At 42.7% G+C, this 24,427-nt stretch overlaps 1 protein-coding gene across 1 annotated transcript in view; it reads left to right on the top strand.

The window, feature by feature from the left end:
* The first annotated feature begins 10,006 nt into the window (after nt 1–10,006).
* LOC139372761 (transmembrane protein 170B-like) overlaps nt 10,007–24,427 on the top strand; it is a 47,084-nt gene continuing 32,663 nt past the window's right edge. Inside the window, exon 1 of the mRNA XM_071112562.1 lies at nt 10,007–10,166. Within this exon, the coding sequence (XP_070968663.1) occupies nt 10,007–10,166 (160 nt within the window). The remainder of the gene's footprint in view (nt 10,167–24,427) is intronic.

A 24,427-nucleotide genomic window follows, 5' to 3' on the forward strand; every position in this document is an offset into this window, starting at 1 on the left:
ATAGAAAAGACATCAGAGTCCCAACCTGCCTGAAATTACTATGGCTTCATAGAATGACATCAGAGTTCCAACCCGCAGAGCCTTTGTTTAGTCTGACGGTCCAACTGGTGCCAACTTATAGAGTGATTCACTCAGCCTTAATGTTTTCGTGCATTCAGACATACACTGTAAGAGCCTACTGAGTCTAAATATTAGGACGTCTCACAGACATTATTTCATAGGTACAGTATGTACACACCCACATACTTTACTGTACAAACAGAGCCTATGCGGTCATAGCAGACCTACCTACACATTCACATAAAGAGTAGAGGTGTACTATGAAATGTCTGTGTACTACAAAGTACATAAAAAGTTTGTGCCATGACAGTGTGTACTAGGAAATCCACTCATCTACAGACACAGGAAACTCCACTTTGTGGGGGATTTTGTCAAAGACAGGAAGTGATCTCTGACAAGAATCTATAGAATCTCTCTGATCTTATCAGTGAAGAGGCATCATCTACTAGAGTAGCCATAGAGACCAATGAGCTGATTGTGTCCAGACAGACAGTAAAGTGACTGTTCCTGCATCCTAAATACTGTGAGATCAAGAAGTTAAACGTGGTCACACATACTTGACTATTTCATGCACTACTTTTTCATGCACTACTTTTGACCAATGGGATTAGTCTATGTGGCACCTGGCGGAATCTGCAGTACATCCTTCTAGCGGACTGTAGACCTGACCTTAGAGAGCCTTTTAATGTCTCTATTTGTTTTGGTCAGGGTGTGATTTGGGGTGGGCATTCTATGTTGTTTTCTATGATTTTGTGTTTCTATGTTTTGAGGGCCTTCAGTCCGGGGCCAGCAACGAGGGTGCCTAGTCCGGGGCCAGCAACGAGGGTGCCCAGTCCGGGGCCAGCAACGAGGGTGCCTAGTCCGGGGCCAGCAACGAGGGTGCCCAGTCCGGGGCCAGCAACGAGGGTGCCCAGTCCGGGGCCAGCAACGAGGGTGCCTAGTCCGGGGCCAGCAACGAGGGTGCCTAGTCCGGGGCGCGCAACGAGGGTGCCCAGTCCAGGGCCAGCAACGAGGGTGCCTAGTCCGGGGCGCGCAACGAGGGTGCCCAGTCCGGGGCCAGCAACGAGGGTGCCCAGTCCAGGGCGCGCAACGAGGGTGCCCAGTCCGGGGCCAGCAACGAGGGTGCCCAGTCCAGGGCCAGCAACGAGGGTGCCCAGTCCGGGGCCAGCAACGAGGGTGCCCAGTCCGGGGCCAGCAACGAGGGTGCCCAGTCCGGGGCCAGCAACGAGGGTGCCTAGTCCGGGGCCAGCAACGAGGGTGCCTAGTCCGGGGCCAGCAACGAGGGTGCCTAGTCCGGGGCCAGCAACGAGGGTGCCTAGTCCGGGGCCAGCAACGAGGGTGCCCAGTCCGGGGCCAGCAACGAGGGTGCCTAGTCCGGGGCCAGCAACGAGGGTGCCCAGTCCGGGGCCAGCAACGAGGGTGCCTAGTCCGGGGCGCGCAACGAGGGTGCCTAGTCCGGGGCCAGCAACGAGGGTGCCCAGTCCGGGGCCAGCAACGAGGGTGCCTAGTCCGGGGCCAGCAACGAGGGTGCCTAGTCCGGGGCCAGCAACGAGGGTGCCCAGTCCGGGGCCAGCAACGAGGGTGCCCAGTTCGGGGCCAGCAACGAGGGTGCCTAGTCCGGGGCCAGCAACGAGGGTGCCCAGTCCGGGGCCAGCAACGAGGGTGCCCAGTCCGGGGCCAGCAACGAGGGTGCCTAGTCCGGGGCGCGCAACGAGGGTGCCCAGTCCGGGGCCAGCAACGAGGGTGCCTAGTCCGGGGCCAGCAACGAGGGTGCCCAGTCCGGGGCCAGCAACGAGGGTGCCCAGTCCGGGGCCAGCAACGAGCGGCGGCGGTGCTTTGATGCACTGTTCACTGACAGACTGTCTCAGTTCTGCTTTGATGCACTGTTCACTGACCGACTGTCTCAGTTCTGCTTTGATGCACTGTTCACTGACAGACTGTCTCAGTTCTGCTTTGATGCACTGTTCACTGACCGACTGTCTCAGTTCTGCTTTGATGTTTTGGCATCTATGCATCATTGATCTGTATTGTTGATGGTAGCTAACATAGAGGCTGTGAGGCTCTTGACTGGTCTTGTCCTGTAATTTAGATGTTATCTGTTGGCAATTGAGAGAAACACAATATCACATCTAAGGGTATTCAATGGTTCAGTGTCATTTTCTCTAAGCACCACCTGCGTTAAAATGATACAGTCCACTAACTCACATACAAATCTTTTATTTTCCACATGAAATTTACTGACATGATAGTGGCTTCGTCCCAAATTGCACCCTACTCCCTATGTATGCTCTGGTCAAAAGTAGTGCACTATATAGGGAATAGGGTGCCATTTGAGATGCTGCTAGTGTCTGTATATACTGCAACTCATGTGGGACACTGTGTCCTCCTCCTGAATCTGCCTTACCCCAGATCCTAGACGCTGATAGGCCGGATACGAGTTACGACTGGATGACTTTGCCTTGGGCTAGCCGGGCTTATTTCGGGAGGATTGAGCCAAAAGGTGGAAACTTTCATGTTTCTGGGAAGTCCTGCCTCTAGCTGGTTTACAATCCCCACATACCTTTAGCCTGGGGCTCCACTCCTTCCTCCTACCACCAATCCCCTTTTCTGTAGGTCTAGCTAGTCTCAATGAAACTGAGTTGCTGCCTCTGTTTTGGGTTTACCAAGTGAACCATTAAATTAGATTACATCAGATGAAATCAAAGCTAAGCTGTTAAAATGAATTCTCAAACATTCCATTGAAGATGTGTGCCATATCAGTCCAGTATCATAAAACAATTTGGGTAGTAAAGTAATTCAATTTCGATCTTAAATGGCAGAGGCATAAAGAATGCGATGACCCGTATTCCTTTGACACTGATCGTGATCGACTTTTCAAGGTAATGCCTCCTGTAAAAATCTCACGTGAACAATTCCCCCAATGATAGACTGACACACGTTGGGACATGAAAAACCTCTCTGTACTCAGATCATTAATTCTATCTGATGCATGCCATACTCTCAGGTCCTAGCACAACAATTATAGTACCTAGGGCGTTGTTTCCTTTCATTGTGGACATCAGAATTGGGGACATTCATTGGGGACATCTGAAGCTGGACCTGGGAGTGGAATTAAGGTTCCACACAGTGGATGGGTGGTGCCAGTGGTGGGGGACTCTTTTTGATGTGAGCCCTCACAGGAACTGAATCCCGCTAATCATACAGTATTCCGCCAGCCACTGTCACTGAGCTGATCCACTTTACTGCCGTTTATCTGCCTTATCATTACATATAGGACAGCACATCATAGGTGGTCTTCCCACAGGATTTTCCCAGTGGATTGCAAAGGAGGAACCATTCGTAATCACATTTAAACCAACAGGAAATACACGCCTGTAATGAAGAAACATGTACTGTACCTGTCTAAAACAGAGCCATAGATGTATATTAGATGAAGGGTTTTGATAGAGTGGGGGGGGGGGGGGGGGGACAAATAAAAGGCTGGTCATGTGATTTTCCCAATGCATCCTGGGTCATCCTGGGGCCTAGAGTCTTTGTCAGTGGCAGGTGTAGGTACAGATTCAAGCCAAGCGCTGGCTTCTCTGGAGCAGGTGTTTATTTTCATACAGGAGCCAAAGAGAGTTCAGGTGGTACAGATCTGATTTGCTCCCTCGGTAAGACATAAAGTAGATCACCACATCAAACACTGTTCAACCTCGACCTGGGATTTAGAGTGGGGAACTCATGGACAGCTGCCTTTGGAAATCATCAAAGGTAAGCAGCAGCGTCACATGGCTAGGGAGCCTGCTGTAGCTGGCTAGCTGGCCGTTCTCCACACAAAAGAAACTCCTGACTGAAAGAACTCTGTTTTGCCTTTTCTTTGTGTCCTCTTAGTCTAGTCCAAGGTCTTTTTTTTGTTCTGTCTAGGGATTTCCTTTTAAACAATCACCACAGATGTTGGCAAGACACAACAAACAGATCTAGGACCAGGCCAGTGCATCATGTCCTCCTTCCCCCCGTCACATGAAACAATCAACCAGTTCAATGTGTTGCTTGTTATACCTTTCAATCGATTGATCAGGAAAACAAATTAAAATTAGTGTACAGTAGGGGTACGTCTTGCTCTGATAGAGGAAAGGAGCATCTTGGCTCTGAGTCCCAAATTACACCCTATATCTGCATAGTGCACTACTTTTGACCAGAGTCCTGTGGGACCTGGTCGAAAGTAGGGCACTATATAGGGAATAGGGTGCCATTTGGGACATAGCTGTCGACTCATCCTCTGGTTGGTTCCAGTTAAGGTAACGTCCTGTGACAGGGATCCTAACCAGATGAAGCCTCTGCCGATGACTCGCCTGTACAAAGGCCATCTGTCTGGAGTGAAAGAAGGGGGAGAGAGAGAGAGAGAGAGAGAGAGAGAGAGAGAGAGAGAGAGAGAGAGAGAGAGAGAGAGAGAGAGAGAGACCATATATGAATAGATGAGTGAAAGTGTTTTGGGGCAATGTCTCACCTTGCAGATTCAATTACACAGGAAAAACAAAGGGATTCACAATGGAAGAGATCAAAGAGACTTCATATAAAGTGTCCAGAATGCAGGTCTGTACAGCACCCGAGGCTGTGACTTTTCAGGTTGGACCACAATCCCTGTTTCAGAACAAATCACACCGGAGAATGTTTAAACGGGAAAGCTCCCTCTTAATCCTTTACAGTGGATAGATTTATTACATTATACATATATTTATTATACATCTATAAGGCTTTTACTCAATGTGAACTCAAATGGTTCAGTGTTCCTAGTTAATGAGAATGTTGCATTGTTGTATAAGCCTACAGTATTTGTCATTGATGTGCTGCAATGTGCACAAACAAATAAAGACAGCAAAAATAAAGTGTCTAGATGTTTCTTCCAACCTCTTGGTGGAGTCACACAAAAAGCATAAAATCAAGAATGGGATTGAATTGAAAGACTGTGGAAAAGTACAGCAGGGATTTACAGGAACACTGGAGTAGGTGTCCACCTGGTGGCCAAATATGTCAACAACAGAAGCTTGTAATTAATCGACAAGGCAAGGGTTCTTTTTCAAACGGAACGTTTTACATTTTAATCTGGCAGTTGGCCTTTAGGTCGGGACTCATTAAATGTTTCCCTGACATATTTCTACGTGACATTTGTTTTTGTATTCAGCCCCGGCTTCGTTAAATCCCATTTTCTAAACAAGAACACGGGCTGGTCGTATTTGATATGCAAATTATCTTACAGATACATTTTTTTCAATCACAAAAACAGAGCTGAATTCTTCTGACATTAATAAATAAACATCAACTTTATAATAAGGAAGATTACGAATATTCAATTTTATGATCAACACTGTTAAACCAGGCAAGCACTACAAAGAACCAGTGCATTTGATTTGGACATTTCACAGAGATCATATTAGATCATATGACTGATATCCATTGACGTTTTCACACCGTACAGAGATAGGTGGGTATCATATGTATGCAGGCAGACCGGTGGGAACGAGTCAAAGAGCTCTTTCATCCCACCAACCTAGCCTAAACTGCCCAGAGGGTGGGTGTGGCTTTACCCCTCTGAATGGCCATCTCTTCATCTACAGACTATCACACCCCCGCATTACACTATCTAGTCTACACCCCACTTCAATTTACCTTACACAGGACCTTCCAATTCAGTTGACCTAAACACAGGACCCTCCATTTCAGTTGACCTAAACACAGGACCTTCCAATTCAGTTGACCTAAACACAGGACCTTCCAATTCAGTTGACCTAAACACAGGACCCTCCATTTCAGTTGACCTAAACACAGGACCTTCCATTTCAGTTGACCTAAACACAGGACCCTCCATTTCAGTTGACCTAAACACAGGACCCCTCCATTTCAGTTGACCTAAACACAGGACCCTCCATTTCAGTAGACCTAAACACAGGACCCCTCCATTTCAGTTGACCTAAACACAGGACCCCTCCATTTCAGTTGACCTAAACACAGGACCCTCCATTTCAGTTGACCTAAACACAGGACCTTCCATTTCAGTTGACCTAAACACAGGACCTTCCATTTCAGTTGACCTAAACACAGGACCCTCAATTTCAGTTGACCTAAACACAGGACCCCCCATTTCAGTTGACCTAAACACAGGACCCTCCATTTCAGTTGACCTAAACACAGGACCCCTCCATTTCAGTTGACCTAAACACAGGACCCCTCCATTTCAGTAGACCTAAACACAGGACCCTCCATTTCAGTTGACCTAAACACAGGACCTTCCATTTCAGTTGACCTAAACACAGGACCCCTCCATTTCAGTTGACCTAAACACAGGACCCCTCCATTTCAGTAGACCTAAACACAGGACCCCCCATTTCAGTTGACCTAAACACAGGACCCTCCATTTCAGTTGACCTAAACACAGGACCCCTCCATTTCAGTTGACCTAAACACAGGACCCCTCCATTTCAGTTGACCTAAACACAGGACCCTCCATTTCAGTTGACCTAAACACAGGACCCTCCATTTCAGTTGACCTAAACACAGGACCCCCCATTTCAGTTGACCTAAACACAGGACCCTCCATTTCAGTTGACCTAAACACAGGACCCTCCATTTCAGTTGACCTAAACACAGGACCCTCCATTTCAGTTGACCTAAACACAGGACCCTCCATTTCAGTTGACCTAAACACAGGACCCTCCATTTCAGTTGACCTAAACACAGGACCCTCCATTTCAGTAGACCTAAACACAGGACCCCTCCATTTCAGTTGACCTAAACACAGGACCCCTCCATTTCAGTAGACCTAAACACAGGACCCTCCATTTCAGTTGACCTAAACACAGGACCTTCCATTTCAGTTGACCTAAAAACAGGACCCCTCCATTTCAGTTGACCTAAACACAGGACCCCTCCATTTCAGTAGACCTAAACACAGGACCCCCCATTTCAGTTGACCTAAACACAGGACCCTCCATTTCAGTTGACCTAAACACAGGACCCTCCATTTCAGTTGACCTAAACACAGGACCCCTCCATTTCAGTAGACCTAAACACAGGACCCTCCATTTCAGTTGACCTAAACACAGGACCTTCCATTTCAGTTGACCTAAACACAGGACCCCTCCATTTCAGTAGACCTAAACACAGGACCCCCCATTTCAGTTGACCTAAACACAGGACCCTCCATTTCAGTTGACCTAAACACAGGACCTTCCATTTCAGTTGACCTAAACACAGGAACCTCCATTTCAGTTGACCTAAACACAGGACCCTCCATTTCAGTTGACCTAAACACAGGACCCTCCATTTCAGTTGACCTAAACACAGGACCCTCCATTTCAGTTGACCTAAACACAGGACCCCTGCATTTCAGTTGACCTAAAGACGGGACCCTCCATTTCAGTTGACAGATGGGATGGAGTAAAGACTTCCCTTCACTCCCAGTCATCTACCACAGTTGAATTCCTCACAAGTTGTTATGGAAGTCAGATACACACTGCAATCCAATGCTTATCTATTTCAATACCTTATATCACAGACCAGAACAATAGGGTTTCTTTATACCATCCTCCATTGTCTGTGAGACAGTGGATGTTGGTGCCGTTTAAGATGAGGGATTACAAAAAATTGTTTCATGAGCATGTCCTTATTTCTATTACAGCATATTGGGTGACTCTCGTTCATATTCCATTCACCCAGCTCAATGTAATAGCAATAGGTTTAGGCTATTACATGATACTCAAATTTTCCCTATCATTTGCATACGAGAGTTTCTATTGAACAAATTCAGGAATGTGTATCCCCGTTTTGTTCCATTTGCTTCCGTTTAAGAAACGTATTTCAACAGAATCTGCTAAATGAATACACCCCTGATCACCCATAAACACAGTTAACTTTCATAGCAGCCACTCCTCTCTCTCTCTCTCTCTCTCTCTCTCTCTCTCTCTCTCATGTTTTTTTCTCTCTCGTTCTCCTCTCTTTTCTCTCTCTGTCTCTCATCTTTCTCTCCTCTTTTCTCTCTCTGTTTGACTTTCCTCTCTTTCTGTCTCCTCTCTCTTCCCCCCTCTCTCTCTCTGTCTCTGTTTCTCTTCTCTCTTTCTCTCTCTATCTCTGTCTCTTTCTGTCTTTGTCTCTCTCTCTCTTTCACAACCTCCAGACTATGAAATTGAAGTACAGTCTAAATGATGCTGTACTAAAATTAGCATTCATGTGTTGATGCTGAATCATTCAAATGAAAGTTATACTGTGTCATTGGTCTAGTTCTATAGAAGTTTGTTCTTACAAACAAACCCCCACAGAAATGTAAACCATTTTCCTCTGGTAATGAATGTAGACATAGTTATCAAAGATAACATAGAAAGAAAATAAAATAAATTTTACATTGCTGCATTATGCATTCAATAGATGTTGAATAAGCCATTAAAAACCCCAACATACTTATAGATTACATATAAAAATATACAGTACCAGTCAAAAGTTTGGACACACCTACTCATTCAAGGGTTTTTATTTATTTAGACTATTATCTACATTGTAGAATAGTAGTGAAGACATCAACATTATGAAAATACACATATGGAATCAGGAAGTAACCAAAAAAGTGTTATGTAAATATATTTTAGATTTTACATTCTTCAAAGTAGCCACCCTTTGCCTTGATGACAGCTTTGCACACTCTTGGTATTCTCTCAACCAGCTTCATGAGGTAATCACCTGGAATGCATTTCAATTAACAGGTGTGCCTTGTTAAAAGTTCATTTGTGGAATTTCTTTCCTTCTTAATGCGTTTGTGCCAATCAGTTGTGTTGTGACAAGGTAGGGGTGTTATACAGAAGATAGCCCTGTTTGGTCAAAGACCAAGTCCATATTATGGCAAGAACAGCTCAAATAAGAAAAGAGAAACGAATAAATGCTTCACAGAGTTCAAGTAACAGACACATCTCAACATCAACTGTTCAGAGGAGATCGTGAATCTATTTCATGTTTATTAGTAATACAGTGAAAAGTCTCACCACCATCCTGATGTGAAATGCAAAACATGCTACGCATGGATCTAATTCCTAAAATGTATTTGTTGAAAGGACCACATAGTGGGAAGAGCTCTATAGCTTGCTCTCGTGTCTTATCGTGCTGTTCAGGTCCCTGATAAATAAACAAATAAAAAGCAGAGTTGAAGCTTTCAGACTTCTCATCTGCCTTGAAAGCAGAAATCATTGTTTCTGGAATGTTAGCTTATACATTTCTCTCCGATAAATTCCCGAACGATGATCTTAATATTGACTCAGATGATGGTAATAGAGAATAAGATCTGCTGAATATGATATCTCTTATTGATATTACCCACCGCCACTTTTATCAGGCGTTTTAGGATTGACTCAACTGGGAGCAAATCAGCACCATGGACAGTACCGGTAATGACGAGAAGTCACAGACAACGCCCTGCAATACAAAAACGCATCATTCTTTTCATAGTAAATATATGCAGGATACTACAGCCAATAGTCCTCTCACTGATTTTCACAATTTTACCGCTCAATTACGCACACATGTGCCACATGATTACGCACGTTTTCAGTGTAAACACTACTGTACTGATTACTCATCTTTTGTTTACCATTCATAAAGGGCTACAATATCATAACGGTAACTCGTAGGTTTAGCGTACACTCCACTTTAACCGGTGACGGCCCCTTTAAGGCTTATGTAGAGAGACGGGCTGATGTAGGACCACACCTCCGTGTGCGCTATGCTCTCTCGCGCTGCCATCCCATCCTCATCATGGCCTCCAAAAATCCGCCGCTGCGTCCGAGAATGAGCACGAGCAGACTAGCCGTTGGCCCTTACCTTCCCCGCGCGGAAATGAACAACGTCAAGCCGAAACAGAGGCACCGGTAGAGGTGTGCGCGCCGGGGTATAACGCCTCCGAGCTCATGCCACCCCGGTCTCCTCGATGTCTTCGTCAAAAGCCACGTACAGCCATTTGACACAGAGGGGTGCGAACCCCGGCCGCGGCGGCGACAGAAACATGAACAGGGATTTTTCTGTCAATCTATCAGTGCAGCAAGTGCTGAGCCTCTGGGTACAAGGCACGACGCTGCAACATTTCACAGGTAGGCTATGTCACATTATTACTGTACAGTGTACAGCCATGTCGTACACTTGGCATCGTTTCAAACGTTGTGTGTAGGGTCTGGCTCGCTTCACCCAATTGCCTGTGTTGTAGGCTACACACATGTAGTGCTGTAGCCCATATCTACTAACCTACTGTAGGCTACGGACATCAGGGCGACATGGACAGCTGTGCGCGTCCATTTGTAAAGGGATAGCATCCACAGCACGAAATATCTACCGGGAACTGGTAACTGACCAGAAGTGTTTGGTCTCTCGGTCTCCATACTTTATAGCCTACCAGTAGCCTACCTTGGTTCGCAGGACGCATCCGCCTGTCAATGGTAGACCTATCACCAGAATAACACCTGGCAATGTGTAACATAAATTGTTACACTCCCATATAAATGATGCCATGCTTGGAATCATCAAATGAATAGCAATCTGTTATACCGGTTATTTCATCTTTATGTTGCGTGAATGCACTTTGCACTGTGAAGTGTTGAGTCGAGTTATGACCTGCAATTAGTGACATCTTCTCCAACTCTTGAATAGGCTGTATTCACATTTATTATGGATCCCCATTACTCTTCCTTGAGTCCAGCAAAAATGAAGGCAGTTATACAATTTTAAAAACATTACAATACATTTCTACAACACAAAATCCATGTGTATGTGTGTGTATAGTGTGTATGTTATTGTATGTGTATGTGTGTGTATAGTGTGTATGTTATTGTATGTGTGTGTGTGTGTATAGTGTGTATGTTATTGTATGTGTGTGTATAGTGTGTATGTTATTGTATGTGTGTGTGTGTGTGTAGTGCGTATGTTATTGTATGTGTGTGTGTGTGTAGTGCGTATGTTATTGTATGTGTGTGTGTGTGTAGTGCGTATGTTATTGTATGTGTGTGTGTGTGTATAGTGTGTATGTTATTGTATGTGTGTGTATAGTGTGTATGTTATTGTATGTGTGTGTGTGTGTGTAGTGTGTATGTTATTGTATGTGTGTGTGTGTATAGTGCGTATGTTATTGTATGTGTGTGTGTGTATAGTGTGTATGTTATTGTATGTGTGTGTGTGTATAGTGTGTATGTTATTGTATGTGTGTGTGTGTGTATAGTGCGTATGTTATTGTATGTGTGTGTGTGTATAGTGTGTATGTTATTGTATGTGTGTGTGTGTATAGTGTGTATGTTATTGTATGTGTGTGTGTGTGTATAGTGCGTATGTTATTGTATGTGTGTGTGTGTATAGTGCGTATGTTATTGTATGTGTGTGTGTGTATAGTGCGTATGTTATTGTATGTGTGTGTGTGTATAGTGCATATGTTATTGTATGTGTGTGTGTGTATAGTGCATATGTTATTGTATGTGTGTGTGTGTGTATGCATGTGTCTGTGCTTATGTTTGTGTTGCTTCACAGTCCCCGCTGTTCTTAAGGTGTATATTTATCGTATTTTTTTGTAAATAAATATTTTACTGCTTGTATGAGTTACTTGATGTGGAATAGAGTTCCATGCAGACAAGGATCTATGTAGTACTGTGCGCCTCCCTAGTCTTTTCTGGACTTGGGGACAGTGACGAAACCTCTGGTGGCATGTCTTGTGGGGTATGCATGGGTGTCCGAGCTGTGTGTCAGTAGTTAAAACAGACAGCTCGGTGCATTCAGGTTGTCAACACTTCTTACAAAAACAAGTAGTGATTAAGTCAATCTCTCCTCCACTTTGAGCCAGGAGAGATTGACATGCATATTATTAATGTTAGCTTTCTGTGTACATCCAAGGGCCAGCCTTGCTGCCCTGTTCTGAGACAATTGCAATTTTCCTAAGTCCCTCTTTGTGGCACCTGACCACACGACTGAACAGTAGTCCAGGTGTGACAACTAGAGCCTGTAGGACCTGCCTTGTTGATAGTGCTGTTAAGAAGGTTAAGAAGGCAGAGCAGCGCTTTATTATGGACAAACTTCTCCCCATCTTAGCTACTGTTATATCAATATGTTTTGATCATGACAGTTTACAATCCAGGGTTACTCCAAGCAGTTTATTCACCTCAACTTGCTAAATTCTCACATTATTCATTACAAGATTTAGGGTTTAATGAATGATTTGTTCCAAATACAATGCTTTTAGTTTATAAATATTTAAGACTAACTTATTCCTTGCCACCCATTCTGAAACTAACTGCAGCTCTTTGTTGAGTGTTGCAGTCATTTCAGTCGCTGTAGTAGCTGACATGTATAGTGTTGAGTCATCCGCATACATAGACACACTGGCTTTACTCAAAGATTTACTTAAAGATTGAAAAAGTAAGGGGCCTAGTCAGCTGCCCTGGGGAATTTCTGCTTCTAACTTGATTATGTTGGAGAGGCTTCCATCAAAGAACACCCTCTGTGTTCTGTTAGACAGGTAACTCTTTGTCCAAAACATAGCAGGGAATGTAAAGCCATAACACATACGTTTTTCCAGCAACAGACTATGATCGATGGGGCGGCAGGTAGCCTAGTGGTTAGAGTGTTGGACTAGTAACTGTAAAGGTTGCAAGATAGAATCCCCGAGCTGACAAGGTAAAAAATATGTTGTTTTGCCCCTGAACAAGGCAGTTAACCCACTGTTCCTAGGCTGTCATTGAAAATAAGAATTTGTTCTTAACCGACTTGCTTAGTTAAATAAAAGTAAGAAAAACATACATTTCAAAAGCTGCACTGAAGTCTATCAAAACAGCCCCAACAATCTTTTTTATCTCAGCCAATCATCAGTCATTTATGTAAGTGCTGTGCTTGTTGAATGTCCTTCCCTATATGCGTGCTGAAAATCTGTTGTCAATTTGTTTACTATTAGTATTGTTTCTGGCCAAAGACCATTTTTCCCCAAAGTTTACAAAGAGTTGGTAACAGGCTGATTGTTCGGCTATTTGAGCCAGTAAAGGTGGCTTTGCTATTCTTAGGTAGTTGTCTGGGATGTTCTAGAGAGATATGGTTCATCCATATGTGGGTAATGAAGACCTAGTTGTTGTATCCTGTCTATTCTGCACAGTGCACAGCAGTGTTAACTTCTAAATTACTTTGAGTTTTTCTTGAACGGAAAACAGTCATGATATTGAGAAGCAACACAGTCTAGAAGAGACAACTTGAGTGACAGTGTCACAGATTATGATTAAACGGCTGGCTATAAGTAGTCATTACAATTAGGCCTACTTCTCTCTCTGCCTGCCTTTCTGCCTGCCTTTCTGCCTGTCTGTCTCTCTCGCTCTCTCCTCTTTCTCTCTCTCCTCTCTCTCTGCCTCCCCTTACTCTCTTTCTGCCTCACCCCTCGATAACTCTCTCTCAAATGAGGCTTTTACATAATGAAATATGATATAATTTTGTTAGTGCTTTGGTCATTGTATTCAGGGTATTTATTTTGAATGGGGGTGGACAATGGGGGTGGAATGGGGATGGACAACCCCTCCCTCAATGTGATAAAGACAAAGGAGATGATTGTGGACTACGGGAAAAGGAGGACCGAGCACGCCCCCATTGATGCGGGCACGACAAAACCTATTCCCCCTCAGCAGACTGAAAAGATATGGCATGGATCCTCGGATCCTCAAAAATTTGTACAGCTGCACTATCGAGAGCATCACTGCCTGGTATGGCAACTGCTCGGCCGGAGACCGCAAGGCACTACAGAGTAGAGGTCGACCGATTTATGATTTTTCAACGCCGATACCGATACTGATTATTGGAGGACCAAAAAAAGCCGATACCGATACTGATTATTGGAGGACCAAAAAAAGCCGATACCGATACTGATTATTGGAGGACCAAAAAAAGCCGATACCGATTAATCGGCCGATTTTTAAATATATATTTGTAATAATGACAATTACAACAATACTGAATGAACAATGAACACTTTTATTTTAATTTAATATAATACATAAATCTATTTAGTCTCAAATAAATAATGAAACATGTTCAATTTGGTTTAAATAATGCAAAAACACAGTGTTGGAGAAGAAAGTAAAAGTGCAATATGTGCCATGTAAGAAAGCTAACGTTTAAGTTCCTTGCTCAGAACATGAGAACATTTGAAAGCTGGTGGTTCCTTTTAACACGAGTCTTCAATATTCCCAGGTAGGAAGTTTTAGGTTGTAGTTCTTATAGGAATTATGACGCGTCAACTATTTCTCTCTGTACCATTACTATTTCATATACACTGTACCTTCGACTATTGGATGTTCTTATAGGCACTTTAGTATTGCCAGCCTAATCGCAGGAGTTGATAGGCTTGAAGTCATAAACAGAGCTGTGCTTCAAGCATTGCTAAGAGCTGCTGGCAAACGCAGGAAAGTGCTGTTTGAATGAATGCTTACAAGCCTGCTGCTGCCTACCACTGCTCAGTCAGACTGCCTTATCAAATCATAGACTTAATTATAACATAACACAAATCAATCAAATCAAATATCAAATCATAGACTCCATTCTAATATAATAAACACATAAACACTTTAATAAGGTCTAATCCGGAAACTAGTATTTAGAAAACAAAAAGTTTATTCTTTCAGTGAAATACGGAACCGTTCCGTGTTTTATCGAATGGGTGGCAGTCTAAATATTGCTGTTACATTGCACAACCTTCAATGTTATGTCATAATTATGTACAATTCTGGCAAATTAGTTCACAGTTCGTAACGAGCCAGGCGGCCCAAACTGTTGCATATACCCTGACTCTGCTTGCACTGAACGCAAGACACAATTTCCCTAGTTCATATTGCCTGCTAACATGAATTTCTTTAAAAAAAATGTACCTCTGTGTATTGATTTTAAATCATCACCCGTTCGGCGAAGTTGAAGTAGGCTGTGATTCGATGATACATTAATAACAGGCACCACATTGATTATATGCAACGCAGGACAAGCTAGTGTACCTAGTAATATCATCAAACATATGTAGGTAACTAGTGATTATGTGAAGATTGATCGTTTTTTATAAGATCAGTTGTTTCATTCTAGCTAGCAATTTACCTTGGCTCCTTGCAAGGTCCTTTTGACGCTGCACCCGCGTAACAGGTGGTCAGCCTGCCACGCAGGTTCCTCGTGGAGTAACAGGTGGTCAGCCTGCCACGCAGGTTCCTCGTGGAGTAACAGGTGGTCAGCCTGCCACGCAGGTTCCTCGTGGAGTAACAGGTGGTCAGCCTGCCACGCAGGTTCCTCGTGGAGTAACAGGTGGTCAGCCTGCCACGCAGGTTCCTCGTGGATTGCAATGTAATCGTTCATAATCTGAGTTAAAAAAGGCAGATTACCGATTGTTATAAAAACCCGACCTCTACTACAGAGTGTAGTGCGAACGGCTCAGTACATCACTGGGGCCAAGCTTCCTGCCATCCAGGACCTCTATACCAGGCAGTGTCAGAGGAAAGCCCTGAACATTTTCAAAGAGTCCAGCCACCCTAGTCATAAACTGTTCTCTTTGCTATGCACACATCTATGGTTAATCACGCTAACTCGGCAGGGAAGTGACTCGCATGCGCACATCTATGGTTAATCACGCTAACTCGGCAGGGAAGTGACTCGCATGCACACATCTATGGTTAATCACGCTAACTCGGCAGGGAGTGACTCGCATGCGCACATCTATGGTTAATCACGCTAACTCGGCAGGGAAGTGACTCGCATGCACAAGTATTGCAGAAGTAAAGTTGCTGTAGTGAGGGAACCGAGGAGTGACACCCAGTTTCACATCCCTGATCAGATGAGAAACAAGATGATGAAGCTTAGAGAAGTTCTGAATGTAGACTCCTCATGTTATGATAGGCATCTCCCTTATACTAGTAGTGTCGCCCACAGACAGACTCTAGTACTTAAAAAAATGAGATTTCCTGTGGATGTGTTCTTCTGTGTCCTACCAGCAATTTAACTTCCCATTTTCTTCTCAATTCTCAACAAAGCACAAAAACATGCATTCTTCTATTTTTTCCATTTTAAAATGTTGAAAAGACTGCGTGCAGCAAATTGATATGCTCTGATTGTCAAGGTTATTGAAGACACTGTTAAAACCTCTTTGGGAAAGGCATGCCGCTAGCGGGACACCTCAAACAACATCCGGTGAAATTGCAGGGCGCGAAATTCAAACTTCAAAAGTGTAACACATCAAAATAAAGCTTAACTTCTTGTTAATCCAGCCGTTGTGATTTCAAAAAGGCTTTACGGCGAAAGCACACAATGTGATTATCTGAGGACAGCGCCCCGCATACAAAACCAGGAAAAACATATTTCAACCAGGCAGGTGCGACACGAAAGTCAGAAATAGCAATATAATAAATGCCTTACCTTTGATGATCTTCTTCTGTTGGCACTCCAAAAGGTTCCAGTTACATCACAAATGGTCATTTTTTTCAATGATGTCCTTCTTTATATCCATAAAAAAAGTTTAGCTGGGACGCTTCAGTCAATAATCCACCCAGTTTCCCTCCATGCATACAAAATGAATCCCAAACGTTACTAATAAACTTTTCCAAACAAGTCAAACAACATTTATAATCAAACCTTAGGTACCCTAATACGTAAATAAATTATCAAATTTAAGACGGAGAATCGTTATTGTCTTTACTTGAGAAAAATACCAAAGAACGCGCTCTCATTCACGCGCTTGGAAACACTACATCATTAAATGTGAAGACTGTTATATTATCAAATCAATTATCTATGTGTAATTATTCTTACGTGATTAAACTTATCATGTAAACTTTAATTAACTAGGAAGTCGGGGAACCATGGGACAATGTTTAAAGAGTCTCTATTTCCCAAATTAACTCAGATATGTTCATATCTTACAGTCTTCTATTAATGTATTGTTACCTCATCAGTGTCTTATATTAATGTATTATTACCTCATCAGTCTCATTCCTGAATGTCACAAACCCTTGGATATCTGCACGAAGCCTAGTCATGATTCAGCGATATACAAATTGGCTTAATTATTTATTTACTAACCAACTATAATCAATTCCAGAATTACATAAACAAACACACACACACAGTAGGTCATACATTGGTTACTAACATGACACAAAGAAACTGATATGACAGCTTGGTAGACAAAGGCAAGGGGTGGGGACAGTTCAAGAGCGGGAAACTCAGAGTGGACGCATGTACATACAGTTGACTACGCTCATGGAAATGCTAACTCTCTGAACATGCACAGTCACTCATTCGAAAATACAATTTACATATTTACGAGTGTATGCCTTTGTTGTTTCTCTCTGTGGTCGCCGATCCATCTGCTCGATAGTTAGTCTACAGAAAGTCTCTGGTTTGTCTGGTTCGTCTCTGGTTTGTCCTCAAAGTCTTTCCTAGTTGTAGCTTGTTATAATGGATACGTCATAGTACCTTTCGGTCGTTTGAACGGATGCGTTTACTAGGCTAAAGTATTTAAACAGCCGCAAACTGAATAATTGGTCTTTAGTTTGTAGATTTCACAACCATTTCAGTGTGGGGATGATCCCCACGTTCTCTGGTCTTGTCCTTCAGTAGAGTTGTAGTTTAAACCATTTTGCAACATCCGGCTCACGTCTTAGTCTTCTTGGTCTATAGAGTGGTAGCCATCCCTGCGTTCTCTTGACTAAATGTACATTTTGTCATGTGTCCTTTTATTAACTCTGTGGAAAGGGGGCGTTCCGTGACGTTTGGGTATAATGTCTGTGCTCACGGGATGCAAACCCCATCATTGAGAAGTGTATACAACCAAAGAAACAGTAATGTGTTGTCTCCTGTCCTTCATGAGGTCACCAAATGAAACAAACTCGACATGTCTGTTCCCTTAATTGCCCATGGACCACTGTCTGTTTGGAATACAGAAATACTGTTCAATTATTCAACTTTTTGATGTCAGAGTTTGGCCAAGTGTCTCTGTGTTCCAAAGTCACATTCCAATCTGAATACTACAGAGCCCAGAAGCAGAGTATTTTATGACAGCCATAAAACTGTGGAGGGTAAGGGGGCCCCGGGCAGTCATAACAATCTCTACTATACTCTCATACAGCACAGTCTTTCATATCTGACTAGCCTATAGCAGTGGTGGTATTACTCCGGGATTCATCTCTCTCCTCCTCTCTCCCCACAAAGCAGGAGATAGGACTATAGCAGTGGGTGAACCCAGCTCCCCTGTGGCCCTCTCTCTCTGTTCTCCTCTATCCCGTTTAGCTCTGTCCCATCGGTCCCTCGGGGCCCCCATACAGCTACAGCTGCCTGGCTGTAGCTGTATGGGCCTTTTGTAATCAAGGCTCACCGCTTATCCGTGGAATGGGAACATAATGCCTTTCCCGGTAACACGGAGCCATAATTAACCATTTATTAAGCATTTTATAAAGTGTATGTTTACCATTTTATTTTATTAATAATTACTCCCTCATTAATAAACAATTTAATAATCATTAATAAAGTATTTTTGCGATCTCTAATCAAAAGTGAGTGCTATTTATACTTTCTAAGTGTTGAGGGACCGGTGGAATTTGCCACAACAAGGTGGGTATGCCATTGGTAGACATTCCAGCAGTACCTAGTGATAAAACCAACACAAAACACAGGGTGTTTAAGGAACTAAATGTACATGTCTGAATAACTAGCTTACTAACATTACACATGTGGGAGTCATGTTTAATACATGGTGAGCAAACGGTTTATAAACGGTTTATAAATGCCATAACGGTTTATAAACGCCCTATAAACGGGTTTATAAACGCCTTATAAACGGTTCTATAAATGTCTTATAAATGGTTTTATAAATGCCATAACGGTTTATAAATGTCTTATAAATGGTTTTATAAATGCCATAACGGTTTATAAATGCCTTATAAACGGTTTATAAATGCCATAAAGGTTTATAAATGCCTTATAGACGGTTTTATAAATGCCTTATAAACGGTTTTATAAATGCCTTATAAACGGTTTTATAAACGCCTTATAAACGGGTTTATAAACGCCTTATAAACGGTTTTATAAATGCCTTATAAACGGGTTTATAAATGCCTTATAAACGGTTTTATAAATGCCTTATAAACGGTTTATAATTAATAAAGTGTTCCCCCATTCTGTTTAATGCTTGTGTTGGCATGCAAGGCCAGCCGGGACCCATCGTATGTTGTAAAAACTGCTGACAGCGGCCCACAGGTCCCTGGTAGGGGATTAGTGGTGTAACACACATGAATAATCCTACATTCTGCTGACATGGGGGGGGGTTGCATGCCTGAAGATGACACAGCACTTGTACTACTACAGACAACCTTGACTCCTCGACAACCCCTCGTAGCCACACACACACACATTCCCATGCAGAGAGTGGTGCTGCTAAGGATCTGTGTCCCAGTGGCGTGACAGAGCAGCGGTGTGTGGTTGGCCAACAGATGCTCAGCTAGCGCCATCCTGTGGACTGTGTGGAATCCTAACGGAGTTGGCTGGCTGTGACGTGACTCTCTGGGCCCGGTATGGCCCTTCTCTCTCCTCTCTATCCTTCCATCTCTCTCTCTTTCTGCATCTCTCTCTTTCTGCATCTCTCTCTTTCTGCGTCTCTCTATCTTTCTCCCTACCTGTCTCTCTCTCTCTCTCTCTTTCTGCTCCTCTCTCTACCTCTCTGTCTTTCTCTGCCTCTCTCTCTCTCCCTCTGCCTCTCCTGTCTCTTTCTTTCTCTCTTTGACTCTCTGCCACTGCCTCTCTCTCTAGATCACTCCCTCTCTTTACAGTATCCTGTCCCTGTCTTCCTATGCTGGCCTGCCTCTCCAGTCTGGCCCCACTCCTCTCAATCCATCTCTCTCTCTATACCTCTTTATTTCTCTCTACATCTCTCTACCTTTTTCATTAAACATTACACTCACAACAGTTTAAACAGATAAATATGGGTTGTATTTACAATGTTATTTGTGCTCCACTGGTTTCCCTTTTCTTATGGGAGACTATCAATGTTTGATATGTGGGTGTGTGTGATCTGTGGGAAATATGAATCTCAAATGTGGTCATAAATTTGGCAGGAGGTCAGGAAGTGTAGCTCAGTTTCCACCTCATTTTGTGGGCAGCGTGCATATAGATAGTCTTCTCTCTCTTCATGGGGCCTTTCTCAATAGCAAGGCTGTGCTCACTGAGTCTGTACATAGTCAAGGATTTTCTTAATTTTGGGTCAGTCACAGTGGTCAGGTATTCTGCCAATGTGTATTCTATGTTTAGGGCCAGACAGCATTTCAGTTTGCTCTGTTTTTTGGTTGATTCTTTCCTGTGTTTCAAATAGTTATCTTTTTTTTTCTTCTCATAATTTGGCTGAGGCTAAATGTGTTTCTGTCCTGGGGCTCTGTGGGGTCTGTTTGTGTTTGTGAACAGAGCCCCAAACCAGATGGCTGAGGGGACTCTTCTCTAGGTTCATCCTTCACAACCATAGAGGGCAATGGGTTCGATAACAGATCCTAATGGGGATGTTGAGTTTTATGTTTCTTTTGATGGCGTAGAAGGCCCTTCTTGCCTTGTCTCTCATATTTTTTTATTTTTTTTTATTTCACCTTTATTTAACCAGGTAGGATAGTTGAGAACAAGTTCTCATTTGCAACTGCGACCTGGCCAAGATAAAGCATAGCAGTGTGAACAGACAACACAGAGTTACACATGGAGTAAACAATTAACAAGTCAATAATACAGTAGAAAAAAGGAGAGTCTATATATACATTGTGTGCAAAAGGCATGAGGAGGTAGGCGAATAATAAAAATTTTGCAGATTAACACTGGAGTGATAAATGATCAGATGGTCATGTACAGGTAGAGATATTGGTGTGCAAAAGAGCAGAAAATAAAATAAATAAAAACAGTATGGGGATGAGGTAGGTAAAAATGGGTGGGCTATTTACCGATAAACTATGTACAGCTGCAGCGATCGGTTAGCTGCTCAGATAGCAGATGTTTGAAGATAGCAGCCTTGTGGAAGTTACCTGAAGTTACCTGTGGTGTTAATGTTTAAGCATCTAGATATAATTTGTATTATTTGTCTTGGCTACTGGACCATTTTTGGAACACCATTATTTTTGTCTTACTGAGATTTACTGTCAGGGCCCAGGTCTGACAGAATCTGTGCAGAAGATCTAGGTGCTGCTGTAGGCCCTCCTTGGTTGTGGACAGAAGAACCAGATCATCAGCAATTTGACTTCAGATTCTAGTAGGTTGAGGCCGGGTGCTGCAGACTGTTCTGGTGCCCTCGCCAATTCATTGATATATATGTTGAAGAGGGTGGGGCTCAAGCTGCATCCCTGTCTCACCCCATGGCCGTGTGGAAAGAAACGTGTGTGTTTTTTGCCAATTTTAACTGCACACTTGTTGTTTTTGTATATATGTATAGCAGACCCTCATGCCAAATTGAGTCAAAAGCTTTATTGAAATCAACAAAGCATGAGAAGACTTTGCTTTTGTTTTGTTTGTTTGTCAGTAAGGGTGTGCAGGGTGTGTACATGGTGTGTCGTATGGTATTTTGGTAATTTGACATTTGCTCCGGTCACTGTTTTCACTGAGGAAATGTTGGAGTCTGCTGTTGATACTGCAGAGGATTGCTGCTCACACATATTCCATAGTAATCAAATTTGTCTCCACTTTTGTGGATTGAGGTGATCAGGCTAAGGATAATGTTAGAGTTTAAGAAGAGCCCATTTGAATTTGCAGTCTGTATATTTGATCATTTAATTTAGTATACCATCAACACTAGAGGTCGACCGATCATGATTTTTCAACACCGATACCGATTATTGGAGGACCAAAAAAAGCAGATACCGATTAATCTGCTGATTTGTATTTATTTATTTGTAATAATGGCAATTACAACAATACTGAATGACCACTTATTTTAACTTAATATAATACATCAATAAAAATCAATTTAGCCTCAAATAAATAATGAAACATGTTTAATTTGGTTTAACTTCTTATGGCTGCAATCCCGTTAACGGGAGCGATTTGACAACAACCAGTCAAAGTGTAGGGCGCCATTTTCAAAACATCAAAAATCTCATAATTAACATGTTAAGTTATACACATGGAATTATAGATATACGTCTCCTTAATGCAACCGCTGTGTCAGATTTCAAAAAAAGTTTATGGAAAAAGCAACCCATGCAATAATCTGAGACGGAGCTCAGAACAGAAGCCAAATTAGCCGCCATGTTGGAGTCAACAGAAACCAGAAAATACATGATAAATGTTTCCTTACCTTTGATGAACTTCATCAGAATGCAGTCCTAGGAATCACAGGCCCACAATAAATGCTTGATTTGTTCGAAAATGTCAGTTTATTTATGTCCAATTAGCTACTTTGGTTAGCGCATTTGGTAAACAATTCCAAAGTCACAAAGCGAAATGTCCAAAAGTTCCGTAACAGTCAGTAGAAACATGTCAAACGATGTACTGAGTCAATCTGTAGAATGTTGTTTACATATATCTTGAATAACGTTCCAACCGGAGAATTAGAATGACTTCAGATGACCGGTGGAACGCAGGTCCTTCCCCTGTGAACGCGCATAGTGAAAGCATGGTCAACTCATGGCAGTGGTGACTATTTCCTGTCTCCTTCGACCCCCCTTCACATTAGAGTCATCAGACAAAGTTCCATTGACTGTTGACATCTAGTGGAAGGCGTAGGAAGTGACTCATCCATATCTCGCTGTAATGTCAATGAGAGCTTGGTTGAAAATCTGCCACCCCCAGAAAAAATACAAACAGGAAGTGGAATTTCTCAGGTTTTTTCCTGCAACATGAGTTCTGTTATGCTCACAGACATAATTCAAACAGTTTTAGAAACTTCTGAGTGTTTTCTATCCAATACTAATAATAATATGCATATATTAGCAACTGAGACTGAGGAGCTGGCCGTTTACAATGGGCACCTTTTCATCCAAGCTACTCAATACTGCCCCTGCAGCCATAAAAAGTTAAATAATGCAAAAACAAAGTGTTGGAGAAGTAAAAGTGCAATATGTGCCATATAAAAAAGCTCAGAACATGAGAACATATGAAAGTTGGTGGTTCCTTTTAACATGAGACTTCAATATTCCAAGGTAAGAGGTTTTAGGTTTTAGTTAATATAGTATTTATAGGACTATTTCTCTCTATACCATTTGTATTTCATATACCTTTGACTATTGGATGTTCTTATATGCACTATAGTATTGCCAGTGTAACAGTATAGCTTCCGTCCCTCTCCTCGCCCCTACCTGGGCTCGAACCAGGAACACATCGACAACAGCCACCCTCGAAGCAGCGTTACCCATCGCTCCACAAAAGCTGCGGCCCTTGCAGAGCAAGGGGAACAACCACTCCAAGTCTAAACTATCATTTCGAAAAAATGTATTATTTCAGTGAAATACGGAACCATTCGGTATTTTATCTAACGGGTGGCATCCCTAAGTTTAAATATTCTTGTTACATTGCACAACCTTCAATGTATGTCATAATTACGTACAATTCTGGCAAATTAGTTCGCAATGAGCCAGGCGGCCCAAACTGTTGCAAATACACTGACTCTGCGTGCAATGAACGCAAGAGATATGACACAATTTCACCTGGTTAATATTGCCTACTAACCTGGATTTCTTTTAGCTAAATATGCAGGTTTAAAAATATATACTTCTGTGTATTGATTTTAAGAAAGGCATTGGTGTTTATGGTTAGGTACAGTCGTCCAATGATTGTGCTTTTTTCGCAAATGCGCTTTTGTTAAATCATCCCCCAGCATTTCATTGATTATATGCAACGCAGGACACGCTAGATAAACTAGTAATATCAACAACCATGTAGTGATTATGATTGATTGATTTTGTAAGATAAGTTTAATGCTAGCTAGCAACTTACCTTGGCTTCCACTGCATTCGCGTAGCAGGCAGTCTCCTTGTGGAGTGCAACAAGAGGCAGGTGATTATAGCATTGGACCTTAACTGTAAGGTTGCAAGATTGGATCCCCCGAGCTGACACAGTGAAAATCTGTCGTTCTGCCCCTGAACGAGGCAGTTAACCCACCTTTCCTAGGCCGTCATTGAGAATAAGAATGTGTTCTTCACTGACTTGCCTAGTTAAATAAAGGTATAAAAATAAATGAAATTTAAAAAATAAATTTAAAAAATCGGCAAAATCGGCGCCCAAAAATATCGATTTCCGATTGTTATGAAAACTTGAAATCGGCCCTAATTAATCGGCCATTCCTATTAATCGGTCGACCTCTAATCAACACCACATGCCTTTTTGGGTTTAGTTCATTCAATGTAATTGGAGA

This window comes from Oncorhynchus clarkii, chromosome 18 (genome assembly GCF_045791955.1).
Source record: "Oncorhynchus clarkii lewisi isolate Uvic-CL-2024 chromosome 18, UVic_Ocla_1.0, whole genome shotgun sequence".
NCBI classification, from domain to species: domain Eukaryota; kingdom Metazoa; phylum Chordata; class Actinopteri; order Salmoniformes; family Salmonidae; genus Oncorhynchus; species Oncorhynchus clarkii.